Source organism: Argopecten irradians, chromosome 4 (assembly GCF_041381155.1).
Source record: "Argopecten irradians isolate NY chromosome 4, Ai_NY, whole genome shotgun sequence".
NCBI classification, from domain to species: domain Eukaryota; kingdom Metazoa; phylum Mollusca; class Bivalvia; order Pectinida; family Pectinidae; genus Argopecten; species Argopecten irradians.
This window is the reverse complement of record NC_091137.1, coordinates 7,397,590-7,417,876: the sequence shown is the minus strand read 5'-3', so window position 1 is coordinate 7,417,876 and position 20,287 is coordinate 7,397,590. Positions and strand designations below refer to the sequence as shown.

The 20,287-nt window shown below is 34.9% G+C and overlaps 1 protein-coding gene across 2 annotated transcripts; it reads right to left on the bottom strand.

Moving 5' to 3' along the window:
- Window positions 1-4,330: 4,330 nt before the first annotated feature.
- LOC138320480 (solute carrier family 49 member 4-like) lies at window positions 4,331-18,132 on the bottom strand. 2 transcript variants are annotated; one of them, XM_069263457.1, is made up of 13 exons: window positions 18,027-18,132; window positions 17,416-17,694; window positions 16,120-16,207; window positions 12,501-12,664; window positions 11,989-12,055; window positions 11,176-11,243; window positions 10,749-10,799; window positions 10,168-10,297; window positions 8,655-8,763; window positions 8,118-8,185; window positions 7,878-7,996; window positions 6,940-7,125; window positions 4,331-6,353 (listed from the first exon to the last, which is right to left on the bottom strand). In XM_069263457.1, exons 2-13 carry the CDS (start codon window positions 17,660-17,662, stop codon window positions 6,169-6,171), a joined length of 1,482 nt encoding a protein of 493 aa, XP_069119558.1. In that variant the 5' UTR covers window positions 17,663-17,694; window positions 18,027-18,132; the 3' UTR covers window positions 4,331-6,168. The 2 variants fall into 2 exon arrangements, with proteins under 2 accessions (XP_069119558.1, XP_069119559.1); XM_069263458.1 differs by lacking the exons at window positions 16,120-16,207; window positions 18,027-18,132 and having other exon boundaries at window positions 17,416-17,556.
- Between the last annotated feature and the right edge of the window lie 2,155 nt (window positions 18,133-20,287).

Genomic DNA, 20,287 nt, shown 5'->3' with positions numbered 1-20,287 from the left:
GAGAGGTGATCAAAGCAATGAGGGGGAGGTAATCAAAGCAACGAGGGAGAGGCAATCAAAATAATGAGGGAGATGTTATCAAAACAACGAGGGAGAGTTGATCAAAGCAATGAGGGAGAGGTGATCAAAGCAATGAGGGAGATGTTATCAAAGCAATGAGGGAGAGGTTATTAAAGCAATGAGGGAGAGGTGATCAAAACAACGAGGGACAGGTGATCAAAACAACGAGGGACAGGTGATGAAATCAAAGAGGCAGAGGTGATGAAAGTAATAAGGGAGAGGTAATCAAAGCAACGAGGGAGAGGTGATCAAAACAATGAGGGAGATGTTATCAAAGCAACGAGGGAGAGGTGATCAAAGCAATAAGGGAGAGGTAATCAAAGCAACGAGGGAGAGGTGATCAAAACAATGAGGGAGAGGTGATCAAAGCGATGAGGGAGAGGTGATCGAAGGCACGAGGGAGAGGTGATCAAAGCGATGAGGGAGAGGTGATCAAAGTAATTACGAGAGGTGATCAATGTAATGAGAGAGAAGTGATCAAAGCAATGAGATAGAGGTGACCAAAGCAATGAGGGCAAGGTGATGAAAATAGTAATGGAGAAGTGATCATGCAATGAGGCAGATGTGATCAATGCAATGAGGGAGAGGTGATCAAGGTAACTAGGGAGAGGTGATCAAAGCAATGAGAGAAGTGATCAAACCAAAGAGGGAGAGTTGATCAAAGCCATTAGGGAGAGGTGATCAAAGCAATGAGTGAGAGGTGATAAAAAATGAGGGAGATGTTATCAAAGCAACGAGGAAGAGGTGATCAAAGCAAAGAGGGTGAGGTGATCAAAACAATAACGGAGATGTTATCAAAGCAATGTGGAGAGGTGATCAAAGCAATGAGGGGGAGGTAATCAAAGCAACGAGAGAGAGGTGATCAAAATAATGAGGGAGATGTTATCAAAGCAATGAGGAGAGGTGATCAAAGCCATGAGGGAGAGGTGATCAAAGCAATGAGCGAGAGGTGATCAAAAAATGAGGGAGATGTTATCAAAGCAACGAGGAAGAGGTGATCAAAGCAATGAGGGTGAGGTGATCAAAACAATGACGGAGATGTTATCAAAGCAATGTGGAGAGGTGATCAAAGCAATGAGGGGGAGGTAATCAAAGCAACGAGAGAGAGGTGATCAAAATAATGAGGGAGATGTTATCAAAGCAACGAGGGAGAAGTGATCAAAGCAATGAGGGAGAGGTGATCAAAACAATGAGGGAGATGTTATCAAAGAAAAGAGGGAGAGGTGATCAAAGCAACGAGGGAGAGGTGATCAAAGCAATGAGGGAGAGGTGATTAAAGCAATGAGGGAGAGGTGATCAAAGCAATGAGATAGAGGTAATCAAAGCAATGAGGGAGAGGTGATCAAAGCAAAAAGGGAGAGGTGATCAAAGCGATGAGGGAGATGTGATCAAAGCAATGAGGGAGAGGTGGTTAAAGCAATGAGGGAGATGTTATCAAGGCAACGAGGGAGAGGTGATCAAATCAATAAGGGAGAGGTGTTCAAAACGATGAGGGAGATATTATCAAAGCCACGAGGGAGATGTGATCAAAGCAACGAGGGAGAGGTGATCAAAACGAAGAGGGAGAGGTGATCAAAGCAATAAGGGAGAGGTGATTAAAGCAATGAGGGAGAGTTGATCAAAGCAATGAGACAGGGTTAATCAAAGCAACGAGGGAGAGGTGATCAAAACGATGAGGGAGAGGTGATCAAAGCAAAAAGGGAGAGGTGATCAAAGCAACGAGGGAGAGGTGATCAAAACGATGAGGGAGAGGTGATCAAAGCAACGAGGGAGAGGTGATCAAAACGATGAGGGAGAGGTGATCAAAGCAACGAGGGAGAGATGATCAAAACGATGAGGGAGAGGTGATCAAAGCAAAAAGGGAGAGGTGATCAAAGCAACGAGGGAGAGGTGATCAAAGCGATGAGGGAGATGTGATCGAAGGCACGAGGGAGAGGTGATCAAAGCGATGAGGGAGAGGTGATCAAAGTAATTACGAGAGGTGATCAAAGCAACGAGGGAGAGGTGACCAAAACGATGAGGGAGAGGTGATTAAAGTAATGAGGGAGAGGTGATCAAAGCAAATGAGACAGGGTTAATCAAAGCAACGAGGGAGAGGTGATCAAAGCAAAAAGGGAGAGGTGATCAAAGCGATGGGGGAGAGGTAATCAAAGCAATGAGAGAGAGGTTATTAAAGCAATGAGAGAGAGGTAATCAAAGCAATAAGGGAGAGGTAATCAAAGCAATGAGGGAGAGGTGATCAAAGCGATGGGGAGAGGTAATCAAAGCAATGAGAGAGAGGTGATTAAAGCAATGAGGGGGAGGTAATCAAAGCAATGAGGGAGAGGTAATCAAAGCAATGAGGGAGAGGTGATCAAAGCAATGAGGGAGAAGTGATCAAAGCAATTAATAGGAATTAAATTCACATCTGTTTAAGGAGCACACTAGTAAAAACCATTGTACACGTATAACATTAAATGATTTATGAAGTATATGACCTGAAAACGATATTTAACCCAATCTCATTAAAGTTAGACAGTATTATATCTACGATACTCGTTAAGTATAGATAGTTATGTTTCAATACAAGATATAAAATCTCCGTGGTCACCTCAGCATGACTACTGGCCTAGAGTCGGGACATCTAGGAAATTATATTCATAGATAGCACCCTTTATTCTTCCGCGAGAAGGCCTTTGACAACAATTTTTTCCACTATATGTTATGCAAAAGAATAATTAAAATTATATATTTTTGAAATTATGCAAAAAAATTTATTCAACTGAAAATATGCTTACTGTGCTGAAGCCGCAGTCGAGTTAGAAAGTGTCCCAAAACCTGCTATTTTTCTAGATATGTTCACAAAACTATGATGTTATAGAAAAATCATATAAACGACAAAAAACATTCTACCCAATCCTTATAATTCAATGTGGCCTACTGCACACAAAAAATAAACCTGAAAAATGGGTTAAAACAAAATTCTCCCGGTTATACCAGAAACAATATATACAGATATTATACTAAAAATATCTGCAAAACGTGTAAACGTATATACAAAACTGCAAAAACTAAGCCCTAAGCCAGAAAAAAATATTTGGTAACATCTCTAAAAACTCACAATGCTCTACATTCGTCTACAATAACCTGAAAGTATGCTTGAACTTCATTGTAAATTTTATCTCAAAACTAGTTTTGTGCATTATCTATAATCTTTTTGTTTAATATTTGCGGTCATATGTATATATCATCATTGTTTTTTACGGGAGAAGACGGATTATAAGTTACTTGTGTCTAATCCCATATGTATAACGTGCAAATAAAATATGTTAAAATAAAAAAATAATAAACTCAAGTATTTTGCATAGGCGACCCGCTAAATGGCTAACCATAGTGGTCATGCTGAGGTGACCCCGAACGGGGCATTGTTAGATCTTGTATTGGAGTGTAAGGTAGAGTATCGTAGTGGAGACGAATAGCAAATCTAACCTTAATTAAACTGATATTTAGGCCCAATATTCAGGTTAATTTTGACATTATAATGAATACAATGAATTTGGTATAAGTGTCTATCCTACACCCACGTTTACTGGAATGCTCACATAAAGATGTAAAACAATTTGTCTGGGTTAGAATTTTGGCAATACCATAGTTTTTTATTCTGAAACATGAACTAAGCGCTGAGAGATCGGGTGGTGTGGTGTTTCAGCAGCTCACCTTTTACGTATCCAACCGGGGTTCGATCCCCGGCACGGACTAACAAGGTCAGGCGTCACCTTCCCGATCACGTGGGTTTTCTTCTACTTTCAGATCCTCATGCGCTTGCATCGGAGCCATCAAAAGTTATTTACCTTTTTCGCAAACGATGAGAAATGAAATTTATTATAATTTTTGGAAATCGATATGCGGCAAATATTGTATTTACAGAAAACTCTGTGTATACAATTTGATTTGAGAACAATGGTGTTATTGTTTCCAGCACATGATACAATGTGTGAGTCCTCTGTGGTGAGCTCCCAGTGGTACATAAAACGACTTTACCGTTCTTAGATGTTGGAGTCAAATTTGTTTGCTAGATTCGAGAAAATTGTGTGCTTTAGTGTAAAGGTTCCTAAAGGTTAATATACAGAATATTTGCAATTTATTGAAGTTTTATGTTTTACTCCGACGGACATACAAACCGAATTATACATATGTAAAGTAATACATTTATAGAAGGTCCCCGGTAGGTCGGATATATGTTTTCGTACTAAATGATTGTTCAACGACTGTTAAAATAACAACGACATGATTTAATGTACAATGTATATATTTTATTTTAATGCAAAATGTCAATTAATATAAGTGCAGATAATGACATCATGTAAGAGTATTGCAAAAAATGTAGGATACGTCAACTCAATACACTGGTTTTTATCAAATTTTCTTCCAGTTAAGGAAAAGTACATTATAATTGTAATGGTTCAAAATCTAACAATACATGATTAGCAGGTATTGATATAATGTCGACAATATACATGTATATGACAAACATTAGGTGAGATTGTTTCAGATTATATACTCCTTGGAATAACATATCCATAGATAATTCTAGTGTTCTTTTCAAAACTTCATGAATAAGCAAACAAATGTCTAATAAATAAATAATAAATAATAATTGAAAAAACACAAATTAAAAAAATACAAACTTGGGATTACAATGTAGATAATGGGTCATGATGAAATCAGTTAATACGTTAAAAAATCATAGATTCAATCGTGATATATGTAGTAAACCAATCACCGTAAAACATATGTTTGTGTTCTTTAATAATAGTTAATAATGCAGAATATCATACTATTTGATAAAATCTAGTAAATCCTTGGTATACATATCTATCATGACTCTATCACACAGTCAGTTGGATTATCATATTAGACAATTTCAAAGTATATGCATGAAAAGCAAGCCTAGTAATCTGCTCTTCCGTTTGGAACCTTTACCAAACACCAGGTATTACAGATATATAATATAACTAGTAATACAATAGATACAAAGCATTTGATATACAAACTCAAATGACTGTCAATACAAACACACAGTTCAGGTTGCCCTTAAACAAAATCATACACACGTCATCGCCAACGCTGAACAGACTTGGAGACACACATCCTGACATTCTACAGCTAAAATCACATAAATACTCCTTCTGCAGTAGCAGTACATAACATATATCCTAATACTTCTATGCACACACCCAAAACTTTTCTATACAATTTTAATCTTAAACTGCTATACCATAGTGAAAAACAACTCACATATTCGGTGGCATCGACGCCCGAGATCGATGATTGTCTGGTTTATCATACATGTACATTAGTGGGAGACTTAGTAGCATACTTCAAATAACATGGAAGCAATGACAGGGAAAATAGTATCCTTTATTTAGATGACAATGTGGTGAAAGTGGGTGGAAAAAAGTTGCCTTCGTTAAAAATGAGGAATAATTAACATTCTCCCATATCCCACTCACTGTTTGCATTATTTAATACTTTACATTATATATCCAGCATGTGATAAATCCATCTGCATACAGAATGCGCACGAATATTTATTAAAACAACATATTTTATCGTGCTATGAAATCTTGTTTATTTCGCGGGCAAATACAAATAATATAAATTAATCCAAAACAAATACAAATAATAGACATCAATGAAAAATAATTATAAATAATAGACATCAATCCAAAGCAAATACAAATAATACACATCAATCCAAAACATATACAAATTAAAGACCTCAATCCTAAACAAATACAAATTATAGACATCGATCTAAAACAAATACAAATAATAGACATCAATCCAAAAAAACTCAAGTAGAAACCATGTGATACTAAAATTAGATAGCCGCCGCGAAAACTCAAAGTTGAGTCGCAGCAAAAATAATTTGCCTTTATAGCTAATCTCAACTAAAAGCAATTATTTCTATCTAAACCTAACGAATCATCTTCATACTTTATAACCTTAAATTAGAAATCCACGCACATCTGAGCATACAATGACATGGTGATGACTGGACATGGCGTTCAATATAAAACTTCGTATGTGTATACCCTGATGGACCGACGCAATCGTCTGAGCTATTCAGGCGTTTTCTGGAACTTTCAGCAAGCCGGTCTGTTCTGTGTCGAGTCTTTCATAATAGTAAGCTTTTTCTACACGGACAGATACGTCTAGTTCTGCGCGTCCATTCCTCTGTGGAGTGACCATTATGACGACACATCCAACAACACATAACACAAGAAGTGACCACTCCAACCAGGAGTTATCTGAAGTACAAAATATAACAGTATATCAAAACAGAAATGACACCCAGCTATTTGATGTTCAAAAATTAGTTTCCGTAATAATCTGAATGATTCGTGGGTAGGTTTGTTGAGTCCCTTTTCATGAACAAATATATTTTTGTTTCAGAGGGTAACGTCATACTTTTCAGAGCAAACGACATTAGTTGTGTTCACAAAATAATGACGTCACAATGGATACCTTACCGAAAGGGAGGCAACTCTGTAATATGCAAAGACTGAATAGTGATGTTTTAATATTTTAAAGACTGGTGGTCAGACTATGGTTATGTGTTTACATTCAACTACAGGAACATACCAAGGTACTCATTCAAATGCATATAAATCTTTTTTAATTTTTTATTTTTATTTTCGAATCTGGTATGAATACGTAAGATAATATTATAGAGCTACTCGTGCTGACGTGTCAGTATGAATAATATCAGATTTGACTGTGCGAGGAAGGCTACATGAAAGCTACAAATAATATTTGTTCGGACCACATGAATGAATCACATTCCATTTTAATTTGTATATGTCCTAATTGACACAATAAATATTAAAATAATACCTTCAAATTCGACGAGAGAAATAGGCAGCATATAGAATATGCCACCTATCATTGTCACGAGGCCTGAGATCCCGACAATGATGCCTTCTGGGATAGGGAAGGCAGCATTGCATATCTGTTCATAGAGTAACGGCACACAGCCATTGAGGAACGCACATGCCAAGATAGTTGACGCGAACAGTTGTTCTGAAAACAAAATAGGAAAGCTAAACCAAGTATTTAAGATGTTTTTTCCACTATACACTCAACAATAGAATCATTACTTTTTTGTGTTTCAAAATAATTGCACAGAATTATGCAGACTCGTGATAATTATTAAGTATGGATGGCATTTGTTTTGTCACATGCAAAAACATATCACACGCTTTATTGAAAGATTAGCAACACATTTTAAAAGCTATTTATAGCATTAAGTAAAATAATAATGTTTTACGAAGTTTTACTTAACAGAGAACTGGGTTCCTTAACCTTTATTATATAATTATCATTAATGTTCGTTGTATTTTGCTAAATGTTCATAAAGTAAAAATCACAAAGATACTCCATCGTCGACAAAGCATAAACGGTACTCATCAGTTGAACAATAACTGATGTATAATCTTGTTTATATGTGTCTTATTAACACAAACATACATGTTAAGTCATTTATTTTGCTTTTTGTACGTGTACAATCACTCCTTAAATTCCAAACAGGGCATAGTGCCATGGATTTTTTCCGGGACGCATTTAGTAATTTTTGAATATTTTCTCCTTGAATTGAATTAAGAAGTTCAAACTTTTCAATGGTGTTAATGGTTTAAAATAAGTAACTTTTGTAATAGAAGAAATTAATAATTTGTCTACTTCTGGTTTGAAAGGGAAAAAAATACCATTCGTCGGCGGGGGAGCATCTTTAAGAATGTGTAGTCCACACATAGGCAATTTGTGTTCCAACCTACCTTTACTATAATCGATGTATTGGCTACACAGCAAAGAAACCCACAGGAACATCAAACTTGCAATGACCAACATGATTACCAGAATCGTCTTCAACCTCCGCGAACAAAGGTCAGAAAACCTAAGAAATTAGATAAGTATACCTTATACTGAATTTCTTGTTAAGTGTGTATACAAAGGTCATTCATTCTAAAACTTAAAAAATTGTTTTAATGAATTGATACCAGAGCCAGAAAACTTACCTTGCACTTATAAATCCTAAAACAGAGCTTCCGATGAGACAAGTGAACCCTAGCCATCCAGCTTCTTTCTGCAAATATTATTAAATTAATCTAGCTAACATTTTTCCAAGTAATAGATGATACTCTATGTCATTTGAAATATCTATACAAAAATGCAGTTTCCAATTCAGTAAACAACAATAAAAATAATGATTCCTTAAATATATCTTATCTCCAACCAATACCTGGTATACACATAATTATAGTAGAACTTTGCAAGTAGTATCCATTCCATGCAAGTGGCGAATGGAACATTCGACTTGAATGAGTTTAGATAGGGAAATGTGCCTTAGATCAAAAAGAATTTCTCACAATCGAAAGACTGAAAGTTTACAAGCCAAGACTGCTGCACAAACGTCAGCATGTGTACCTAATGGTCTCTATGGATACCTCAGCGTATTGATATAAACATGTACATAGCAAAGAACATGAAAATATAATAATGATTTATATAGGAAGAAATATTCATTACAACCACTTCAATATGAAGGTGATTACCTGTTCTATACCGAGGTGTTCGAATGCTATACCAAATATGACGACCCACGTTGAATACACGCCGATCATTATTCCTGTATACACCACCAGCAGGCACAGGAAACCATTCCTAAATATATAAAATCACGCCGTAAAAACGCCAGCAGGCACTGGAAACAATTCCTAAATATAAATCACGTCGTTAAAACGCCAGCAGACATAGGAAAACATTCCTAAATATAAATCACATCGTAAAAACACTAGCAGATACAGGAAACCATTCCTGAATATAAATCACGTCGTACAAACACCAGTAGACACAAGAAACTATTCCTTTAAATTCAAATTACGTCGTAAAAAATTCTAGGCACAGGAAACCATTTCAAAATATAAATCACGACGTAAAACAATAGAAGACAAAGGAAACAATTCCTAAATATAAAAAATTACGTCGCAAAAAACATAAAAAGGCACTGGAAACCATTCCTAAATATGAAAAAATCACGCCGTAAAAACCCCAGCAAGCACAGGAAGCCATTACTAAATATAAATTACGTCGTAAAACAACAGAAGACAAAGGAAACCATTCCTAAACATAAAAAGGCACTGGAAACCATTCCTAAATATGAAAAAATCACGCCGTAAAAACCCCAGCAAGCACAGGAAGCCATTACTAAATATAAATTACGTCGTAAAACAACAGAAGACAAAGGAAACCATTCCTAAATATAAAAAAAATTGCGTCACAAAACCATAAAAAGGCACTGGAAACCATTCCTAAATATAAAAAATCACGCCGTAAAAACCCCAGCAAGCACAGGAAGCCATTACTAAATATAAATTACGTCGTAAAACAATAGAAGACAAAGGAAACCATTCCTAAATATAAAAAAAATACGTCGCAAAGCCATAAAAAGGCATTGGAAACCATTCCTAAATTTAAAAACAATCACGCCGTAAAAACCTCAGCAGGCACAGGAAGCCATTACTAAATATAAATTACGTCGTAAAACAATAGTAAGCACATGAAACCATTCTTAAATATAAATTACGTCGTAAAAACACAATGTCTGGGAAAGGATTTTTTTTTTTTTAAAAGAGGAAGAAGACGATATAGTTACAGTTTCTATACAGTTGTGGACACAAGATCGGAGACATCTATCGCAATATTTGCTAAAGTTAATGCATTTTATTTCGAATAGAAAATAGATACAGTCAAAAAGGTACTCCAAAGTTCGTCTGTAATTCCGGTGTAGTTATATCTCAACTGCAGCCCAGATCATGCTTATAACACGTGTGTTACGATTCTTCAAAGCTAAGATACATATACAACAACTTTGTTAATTTTTTTCTTCCTCTCAGAGTCATTAAAATGTTTTCAACACACTTGATACTTATTGATCGGCTTAAAATACAAGACGGAATAAATATGCAGCAAATCACTGTAACAACTAGAAATCTATTTCGCTGCCGAAATGCCCCCATTCGTATAGTTAAATACACAATTGTAGTATGAGTAATTGTGTTAACGAACCTGATGAGATGTAGGAATACTTTAGTGTACCCCATTCTCGTGGCGTTGGCGCTGCGTGACGGAGGAGTAGGCGGAACATTGGGGACAAGTGTGACGGCTATCAGTAGGAGGAGTGCTGTGATCCCAGTCTCTTAAAACACAATATATACTTGTACATTGTATATGGAAAACGCAAGTAATTATTTTTTTATTTGTCAGCTTTTTTCAATGAAAGTACGAAGCTAATAAAAACTATGTCGAATATTTATCAATCCGAGTCAATCTTCTTCGTGGAATGCTTTATCAGGGTTGAAATGTGTCGGCCCAAATCATGGGAAGATAGCAGTTATTCGCGAAGATCTTTTAGACTACACTATATCGATTGGTGGTTAGTTATCCTATGTATAATTTTAATGATGTTTTTATGTAGTATTGATGAAACTGTGCCCATGCAATTTATTGATTATGTTGTTCACATACGAACAATTTTACCCCTAACTTAATGGCCTGTTGCGTTGATAGCATAATATAGGAACATAAACTTTACATATCACATACTACACTGTTGTAAGAATCCATGATTAAAACACAATCATGCTTACCTATATAAATCAATGTCATTATCTCCTCTTCCATTATGTCTTTGTTCAATACTGAAATAAACAAGTATAACAGTAGGTTCAGGTAGCAGTAATAGGGTGGTATATAAACACGTCATGTAATCAAAATATTCGTAATCATGAAATTGAATTGAGATCAGACATATTTAGGTAAAATCATATGGTTATCATGTACAAAGGGTCTAATTTCTTGTGTGAAAACGTGACATTAAAGTTAGAAAACAATTAAAACAATGAAGAGCTCAGATTTTGTGTTTAAACTGAAATTACGAACAAAAGTTCTAAAGTGAAACATGGCTTTAAATTGATATAACATGAACTTTCTCAGACTATGGTTTGTATTTAAACTGGAATAACGTACGTTATAATGTCACAAGTGAAACAATACTTCAAATATAACAATGCATACCAACACTTGTCGTACTAGCATTAAATACTCCATAGGTGTGAGTAGGGCCTTGGTCACTTGGAATCGTGCTGTAACATATATTTATACAGTATGTAAGTCTGTTAAACTTTATATGTGACGTATTTTTTCAGTCTCACGAATCAAGATGAGCTTTTACTATGTTATTTATTACCAAAAGTTACCAACATTTTGAAAATTACAGTATTTTCAATGCTTACGCTTTAATTTTACTAATACATATACTGAAAAATCCAAAAATCATTTTATTAACATCTGTAGTGAAGTGAAATGAGTCCATGCGGTCGGTCCATGAAGCCAAATCGTGATCTACATTCATTGAACATTTTTATAGCGTTATTACTCATTGTAAAGTGATTTCTGCGGGTAACTTTCCATATAAACATACATAAGGTATAAAACAACAGTTTTAAAAGCGCATAATTTCTGCGTTGCAACTAACGTTTATCACACATCTGAAGTGATTTGAATGATTTTCACAGCTTTATTCATCAAACTTTATGGTTTTCAATAGATTGGCGAAGAAAAAATAACATGTCAAAATCTTCGCCCAGTTACGGCACATATAACTTTAACATACGAAACACAAGTAGCCGCTTCAAATACCTAATATAAATATCTAACAAATACAAGGCTATACAAGACTTTTGAAACATGCATATATGGTTGCAATAAAATCAACGGAAAATATTCAAATGCATCCTGTATGTCACAGGAACAAGAGAAAAGCTATAGACTGTAAGACTTATTTAATTGAAGTGATATTTCCTATTGAGGCTTTAATGACAGTATTACCTTTCAGTTGTATTTTGGTAGCCAGTTATCACCTGCCCAAACACAGGTGCCGATACCAGTAGCGGATCTGCAGGTGAGAAAAAGTTGAGATAAAGTTAGCAGAATCTAATTTATTGAAATGTTAAAATAATTCCACAACATAAAAAACATAACACTTATAGCATAGACCTGAAGAAATGGAATTTACACTAAGATAGATCCTGGGTGATACGATTTCATTGAGGTAACAACACTCAACAATATCGGGATATTTAGGGTGAAAGTTACTATCATTTTTTGTATGATTTCAAGTTAAAATTTGAGTATTGTTAGTAGTTGCTAGTAGCCGCTAGATGTATATCGAAGGAATGGGGGAGTTTGTCGTCTTTGTTCAAGAAAAGAAATTAGTAAAAGATTAGATTGAACATATTTGATGCAAAAGCATAATTAATCTTACTATATTAGTACTTACATATTAGGCATTGTTCAATTATATTTCAAGTTATTGTTAAAATATTTTTGTTGAAACTTACTGATGATATAAGCGATCCCGAGGCCGACATATGTACTCATCACTGCTATGGAAGTGGATGTGGCTCGTTCGTTGTGGGGGAACCATGCCACCGACATGGCGGCCGGTCCACTGTACCCGATCACGTTACCACAGCCGATAAACGTCTGTCCTAGGAGTGCAGGCCTGAATCAACATATCCATGTCGTGTTACAATCAGGTATCATCTAAATAGTATAGCTTTATAACAAGATTCGGTTAATATTCAGTAACAAATAAATCAACGTAGATAAATAAAGTAGCAATGTAGCATAGAAAGTATACTGGTAAACACACAGAGTTGAATTATTTTGAATCACTCTTTCTTTTTTTCAAAATGAATTTTGTAGTAAAATGTTAATCAATGATGCTTAATACAAAAGTTTAAATCAGAATTGATCAGAATCGCTATACATCGAACGTATAGAGTTCTGGTATATAGATGGGGTAGTATATCAGCTGTATTTTTCATTTCCATATGATAATGATTCATATATTGAAATACATGGGTAAACTATGGCGTGCACTTTTTGACTTTAGTCTTTGGATAATTGATTCCTTAGCTGTTTATATTTTTTGAAATGAAAAACAAAGTGTTTCGTAAAACATACTTTAAACTTTATACATTATTGTTTAAATTCCTTTTGAGAAACCCCGGTTATATGAAATTGACATTAATTAAAACAACATGTCATCACTATTTGCTCTATGACAGTAGATATGATTCCGGGAAGAAGTACAGAAATCCCGGTCATTGGAAACTGATTCATGTCATCACTATTTTCTCTATTTTATTAACTACGGTATATGATTCCGGAAATAAGACCAGAAATCAACATTTTCTCTATGTCATTAAAGGGACAATTCAGTGAGCTAAATCTGTTACATAACCACGAAGCAAAATATGACATGAATGTAATGTTCGACATTCCTCATGAAACATATAACAAGATATATTTACAAACTCCACGACGTTGTTAAGTATTTTGATTGATACCGTTGAAATTCCAAATCGCTGATCAATACGATTAAGCAGGTACAACATGTACGCTGTACCCATACCCAAGCAAAAATTAGCGACGTTAGACAAATGCAATACATAACCACTGAGGAGTTTATGAAATTATTTTTAAACAAGAATAAGGTAAACACACTACTGTAAGAGCAATATGAGTAGTTCTAGACAAAAATTCTTTACTACACTAGCAAGGGCCAGGATTCGGCATACAAGACATCCGACCACTATGTGTAATGGCGGACAGTAAGCGATTTTGAACATTTCACATACATTTCTCTACAGTGGGGTTTTCTGGCATATTACAGTTAAACCAACTAAATTAATTTCTATAAGAACTGGGTTTGTTTCCGAAATATGTACTCTTAGACAGCATTGTCCCTTTAACTACGGTAGGAATAAGTACAAAGTGGTATTTGCATTGTTGCCATGATAAACTCAGTGAAACAGATTCATATTATGTTATGAACAATCATTAGTCAATCCAATATGAATCTTCAAAAATGCTGAATATCTAATAATACCAAAATGCTCAAGTTCATATCGACAGATTTTGAAAATTAAATAAATGTTTGTATCAGTGTAATACACACCGATAGTCAGGATAGCTTTGAATAAAAATAAAATCATGACTGATTAACTAACAGGCAAGACCTGTTGGTATGTTTCTGACCTATCTACAGTTTACGTGAGTACCAACTATCCCCAGTCATTTCGGCAATGGGTATGTACACTTCTGTCCATTATGTAAACCAACACTGCTTCATCGTGGCAACAACATACAAATCAATAACTAGGACGTTTCTTTTCTCCCCTACTTTACAAGTAAATTTCAGTTTTTGGTAGGAAGATGTAACAGTTATACCAGGGTATGGACGATACAACGCCCATACGCTATATAATTGTATGACGTAAACACGTCTAATACATGTTATCAATAACTTGATAATATGGACGCATACCCAAATGGGATTTGATGGCTGCACGGCCAAAAATCTTCTAAAGATATAGAAGAAAAATAAATCGAATACATATACATGTATACGGACATCTCAATAATAGTGCAAAACTCTTTCACTTGGGTTTAGATATCCTTATCTACTTGACATACAAAGGAAAACAAATTTTGATCTCAAATCAAATTAACTTGAGATAAGTCATTAGTATACATACAAAATCAAATTAACTTGAGATAAGTCATTAGTATACATACTAAATCAAATTAACTTGAGATAATTCATTAGTATACATACTAAATCAAATTAACTTGAGATAATTCATTAGTATACATACTAAATCAAATTAACTTGAGATTAGTCATTAGTATACATACTAAATCGCCACTTCTCGCCATGAATTTTCGTAAAGTAGCAAAGACCACATTATTTTCAATAAGTATCAAAGACATCCCAAGGAAAATATGCATAACATTACTAGGACATAAGTGTAAAATCTAAGTACACCCAACATTGACAGCAGTTTCATTTCGCTAAATGCTTTTGTAAGACCAGGAAACATAATTAACAGCGCATTCATGAGGTCTTGGTATCACTTTTTTAAAAATGTGGATGCAAATTGCACTTTAAGGAATTATCGAGCAAACTGCTTGATTGTACCATTTCGTTTTCAAATCCAAATGGCGTATTTTATAAAAGATATATCTTGGTGCCAGTGCCATAATCACAAATCTCATGTAAGCGTCGACAATGTCAGATGTTTTCTAAGTGAATTCAATGTAGATGTATTTCGTGTTTGGTATCAATATGTATATTTCCAAGTAAATTCACGGTATTTTGTGTTTGGTATCAATGTGTATATTTCCAAGTAAATTCACTGTATTTTCTTTTTGGTATCAATAAGTATATTTCTAAGTAAATTCACCGTATTTCTTGTTTGATATTAATATGTATGTAAATTTTGTTTTTTCATTATTATTATCATTCGTTATCATTAACATTTGTTTCTTTAGGTTTAGGCACAAAGTTTAAAGTAAAGGAAAATTATATGAATTTTCATTTAATTTATAAACACTTTCGTCAGTTTACCTTTGTGTATATACATCAACCTTTTTCTCCAGATATCACCATCTTGTACACATATCCCTTTTATATACCATACATTATTACCAAATCGGCACATTTTACACATATTTCTTTAAATATCGATGCCTTTTAAATCTTAAATATATCAATGCCTTTTAAACCTTCAGATATTGGCGCCTTTTAAACCTTCAGATATTGGCGCCTTTTAAAACTTTTAATATTTGCTCTTTTTAAACCTTTAGATATTGGCACCTTTCAACCTTAATATATTGAAGTCTTTTAAACCTTTATATATTGTTGCCTTTTAAACCTTTATATAGTGGCGCCTTTTAAACCTTTAGATATTGGCGCCTTTTAAACCTTTTGACTTTGGAGCCTTTTAAAACTTTAGATATTGGCACCTTGTAATCCTGTAGGTAATGGCGCCTATAATTACTTCCGTTTAAGATATTGGCACCAATAAGATTTTCATTTAGATTATGCCATATATCACCTCAGCCAATAAATAGGTTTTTAGAATGACATCGTGCGCGCAGTCTACATACCACGTGGATGGTGTGAGGTTTATACAACAACGGAGTATGTACCCCACCAGCAAGAACGACGTACTGGATACCATACCAATGCGGATTCCTTGTAACAAAAGCGGACAGATTCAAGACACAATGTATACGGAAAATGAGGGCATTATAGATGATTTAGGTCTATTCTGATGGAGATACATGTGCAATCTGAACATAAAAACTAGAGAAATGCGATGCTTAGAACAGTGATGTATTCTAATAGACCTTTACTACAAAACAAAACCCTTTGATTTTAAAACTGGATATTTAAATGGGTAGCGACTTTCAGAAAAACACTTGAGAGAACCTTAATTATCATAGAAAAAATCGCAGTTAACTATAAATGTTGGAATATAACAATGGTCAATCAAAAAAGGAAACTGTTCTATAGATCTACTGGTTTATGCTATTGGTGGCAATAAAACACTTAAGTGGGACGGGGGTTTCGAGACACCAAACCACGTGGTAAAGTAAGATTTACCGTCTGTTCACCATCATGTGACTGTGACGTCATGTTTTTACGTGATGTCAGAATCACCAGAAGGTGGTACTAATCAATGGTGGATCGTACTTTACCCGTGTCATTTAGGTATCTCAAAACCCCATTTTTTATTCAAAGGTAAAATTCCGTGAAAATGTGGAAAAGACTATTTAAGAAAATGTTCTTACTTAATACTTAAATACTCGTAAAAATGGACAATAAAAAACGCGTATAGAAAAGGTTTTTACGCAATCGTAGAAACCCAAAAAGATGGACAATAGCAACCTTATAGACTTACCGAGTGTTCTAAATCAAGCCTTTAAATGATAAACACTAAACACCTATAGTTTAAGATACTACGACTTAAAGACCAACTACCTTTCTGAAAAAAATATTAAAGTTTCTTAAAAACCAATAATAACATAACAAAACTGATATCGATGGCCTATATACGATGACAACGCCAAACAAATGTATTCATTCACCAATACATTAGATTCTTTTTGCTTTTTTGCCGTCTGCAGTGATATTCAACTAAAGCGTTGTAATTAGGACGACAGCGGGAAATATAATACGACCCGTGTTATAGAAATTAACATTTGATATATGATACAAATACAGTTTGATAATATGTGTAGAATTAACGATAAGCTAATAACTTTTGCGACAAAACTGCCATCTCGTTTTACATTCCCATTTTAAAACTTCAAAGTTGTTTCGGATAGGTAGTTGCCCTTTGAATTTAGATATCTGTATTAAAGATGAAGAATAAAATGCTCCATAAAACCCTTACTTACCTTTGGTGTCAATGAAGTAACTCATTGGAATAATGCTCAGAAACATCCCTATCCTTCCGACATTGAGGATATCTGCTATAAAGGAGTCACCCCAGCCGAAGCTGTATTTGACCGACTCTGTAATGGGTCCCCATGTGTTCCAGCTACCTGTGATGAACATGCTGGATATACTGAAGTAACACAGAACCCACCAGCGACGGGCATAGACCCGAGGCTTGGTAGAGATTAAAGGTTTCACTTCTTCCATAGCAGCGCAACTTCAGTGTCAGAGGACAAAACCTACACAGGGAAATGAAACAATACACTGTGACAATATCAAATACTGCAGAATCGTAGAATATTTACCTTTTCCAGTAAATTAAATGGTGATGTACATATGAAAATAAAAGGAAAATATACCGAAGAAATAAATACGTTTTTATAAGAAAAACTAATGACATTTTCGTTTCTGAATAAACCGTATGCACTTTTTACTGACAGTGGTGCAATAGAGATATTACAAGAAGGCGAAAGTTACGATATATATTAGTAATATTAATAGACGTAAGTAAATATACACCACAAAGAATCTTTACCCTTCCTGAGTTAAACAGAGCGACTATAGTACTTACTGGATGTCGATGCGGCGTGACAATATCAAGAGACAACGACTGCAGTGATTTTATACCTACCCATTTACATATTACCTAGCAGGAATCAAGATATGGTCCCTGTTTTATGTATCACTGAACAGGATCAATCCAGTTGTTCGGCAGCAGCTGGAGAAAACCAGTTACAGCTGGTCAAGTTTACAGAACAAAGGCACGCACTCGGTAACGTCAGGGCCAAGGACAGGAGCATCATCATCATCATCGCATAAAAACGTGGTCTGAGACACGCAACTCCATGGATTTAAATGGTTTTATCTGCGTTGTTCGGCACATGTCCTCTCGGGCAGTTCATTTAATTCATGCGACCTCACGAAGTCACTCTGAAATCTACAAAATTATTAATATGTCTCTTTGTAACTCTCCTCTCGCCTGTCAGTTAGTGATTCACAGCATTGCAAACATCTATGGCTTTTATTGCGATTTCGTAGCATCACAAATCTGACATACTTTGCCATTTCCGATATTGGCAACACATCCTTTTGACACCTGAGGAGAATTGACGTCATCCTACCTTGGATTTTACCGCACGGTTAAAATCTTTTAGCAATACTCTGAATTCAATTGGTAATTTTTGTGCCTTATCAGATCATAAATAACTGCTTAATGACCATCTTTTGATATCAACAACTACAATCTCCATTCTCGTCACTCCACAGTACTTCAGGGTTTACTATCACTGACGTTACATCCAAGACACTCGAGGAGTTACTATAACTGACGTTATATCCTCGACACGACAGGGGTTACTATCGCTGATGTTATATCCATGACATTCCAGGGTTTCCAGGATGGACATTCAGTATAAGTTTTCGTTTTTTCTATACAAAACTTCCGACGTTGATTTCCATTGATACAAATTTCAATTTGTTTAACGCAGGATTTAAAAGTTTTTTTACGTTATGGAAAGGTAGCCAACCTAATTCGCAATACAAAATAGCAAGACAAGTTGTTTTTTATCCTCTCTTAAAATAGTTTTTACAATTTGAATGTACTTTCTCAACGCCTTAGTCTTAACGATAATCTCAGATTTCACTATCGTAGCCTAATACACTAGCTGTATAATGGTATCAAAATCTAACCAAAATGTTACAATATTGAAAAAATTATTCCGTGACATCTACATTCATTCACTATTTCCTTTTCGTTATTGTTACAGTACCATTTTTTTCATATTCTAAAAGAAAAAGAAAAGAAAAAAAGTGTGTTTTTTTTATCATTGTACTTCTTTTAAGCACTTGATAAAGAGTGTGGAGCACTTTACGATTCTGCTTAAAGAACAAAATCTTCTACGTACATAGGTAAAAATGCCTTCAAAAACTCTATTCTATATGAAAAAGAATTTGTTAAATTTGTTAACGAGGTTATTACCGACACAGAAAAATGGAATATTGTCTTCCTGTTCACTCGATACTCCAGGGGTTCCGATCACATAGGATCTCTACACTTCGTAAGTGATCCGAATCCCTGGAGTATCGATGATGAATTAGTGTGGGTATCTACCCTTGCGATTTGAACCCGCTCAACATGCACAGCTCATCAATGCCATAATGTCCTTCCTGATCTTCTATACGGATGTGAACGTTGGGTGAATGTAACACAGAAGTCCAACGAAATGCTGAACAAGAATTTCACGGAAGTGGATGTGTCGCCTGCACAGCATCACAAAAAATATTTATTTACAGTTGGAAATATTGTTAATAATTAGGTGAAGTTATCAAGTCCCGTAACTCTTGCAAATATTGATTGTTTTTGACCAGTTTCGAAGCCATCTAAGATCTCATTGATATAAAGCGATATACCAAATTTGATTGAAATCGGACAATAAATACTTAAGTTATCGAGCGGAAAACATGTTTTGACGATTTTAAAGTCCCGTAACTCTTGCAAATATTGACGGATTTTGACCATTATCGAACTCATCCGAGATCTCATTGATATAAACCAATATACCAAAGTAACTATCGGATCCAATAATATAGCTTAATTTATCCTATTTTACTAAATATTCCACATCGTACATTTCTATGCAACTGCATCGAACGTCTACTCCGCCATATTGTTCACTTTACATTCGGATTTCTTTTATTTTATCTCTAACACTATAAAAGAGTTCCGAGTTTAGTTACGTCTTCAATTTCTGTAATTGACCAATCAGAATTAGGGGCTGGAAAATGTTACTATAAAAGTTGTTAGGTATTTTCGAGCAGAAAAATATGACCTAT

Excerpts from the sequence above, each read along its gene's own strand:
- LOC138320480 (XM_069263457.1), bottom strand. The coding sequence starts at position 17,662 with ATGGAAGAAGTGAAACCTTTAATCTCTACCAAGCCTCGGGTCTATGCC. Across the intron at positions 8,764-10,167 it reads GTATTCCTACATCTCATCAG|GAATGGTTTCCTGTGCCTGC; the intron begins GTTCGTTAACAC and ends TTATATATTTAG. Across the intron at positions 8,186-8,654 it reads AACACCTCGGTATAGAACAG|AAAGAAGCTGGATGGCTAGG; the intron begins GTAATCACCTTC and ends TAATATTTGCAG.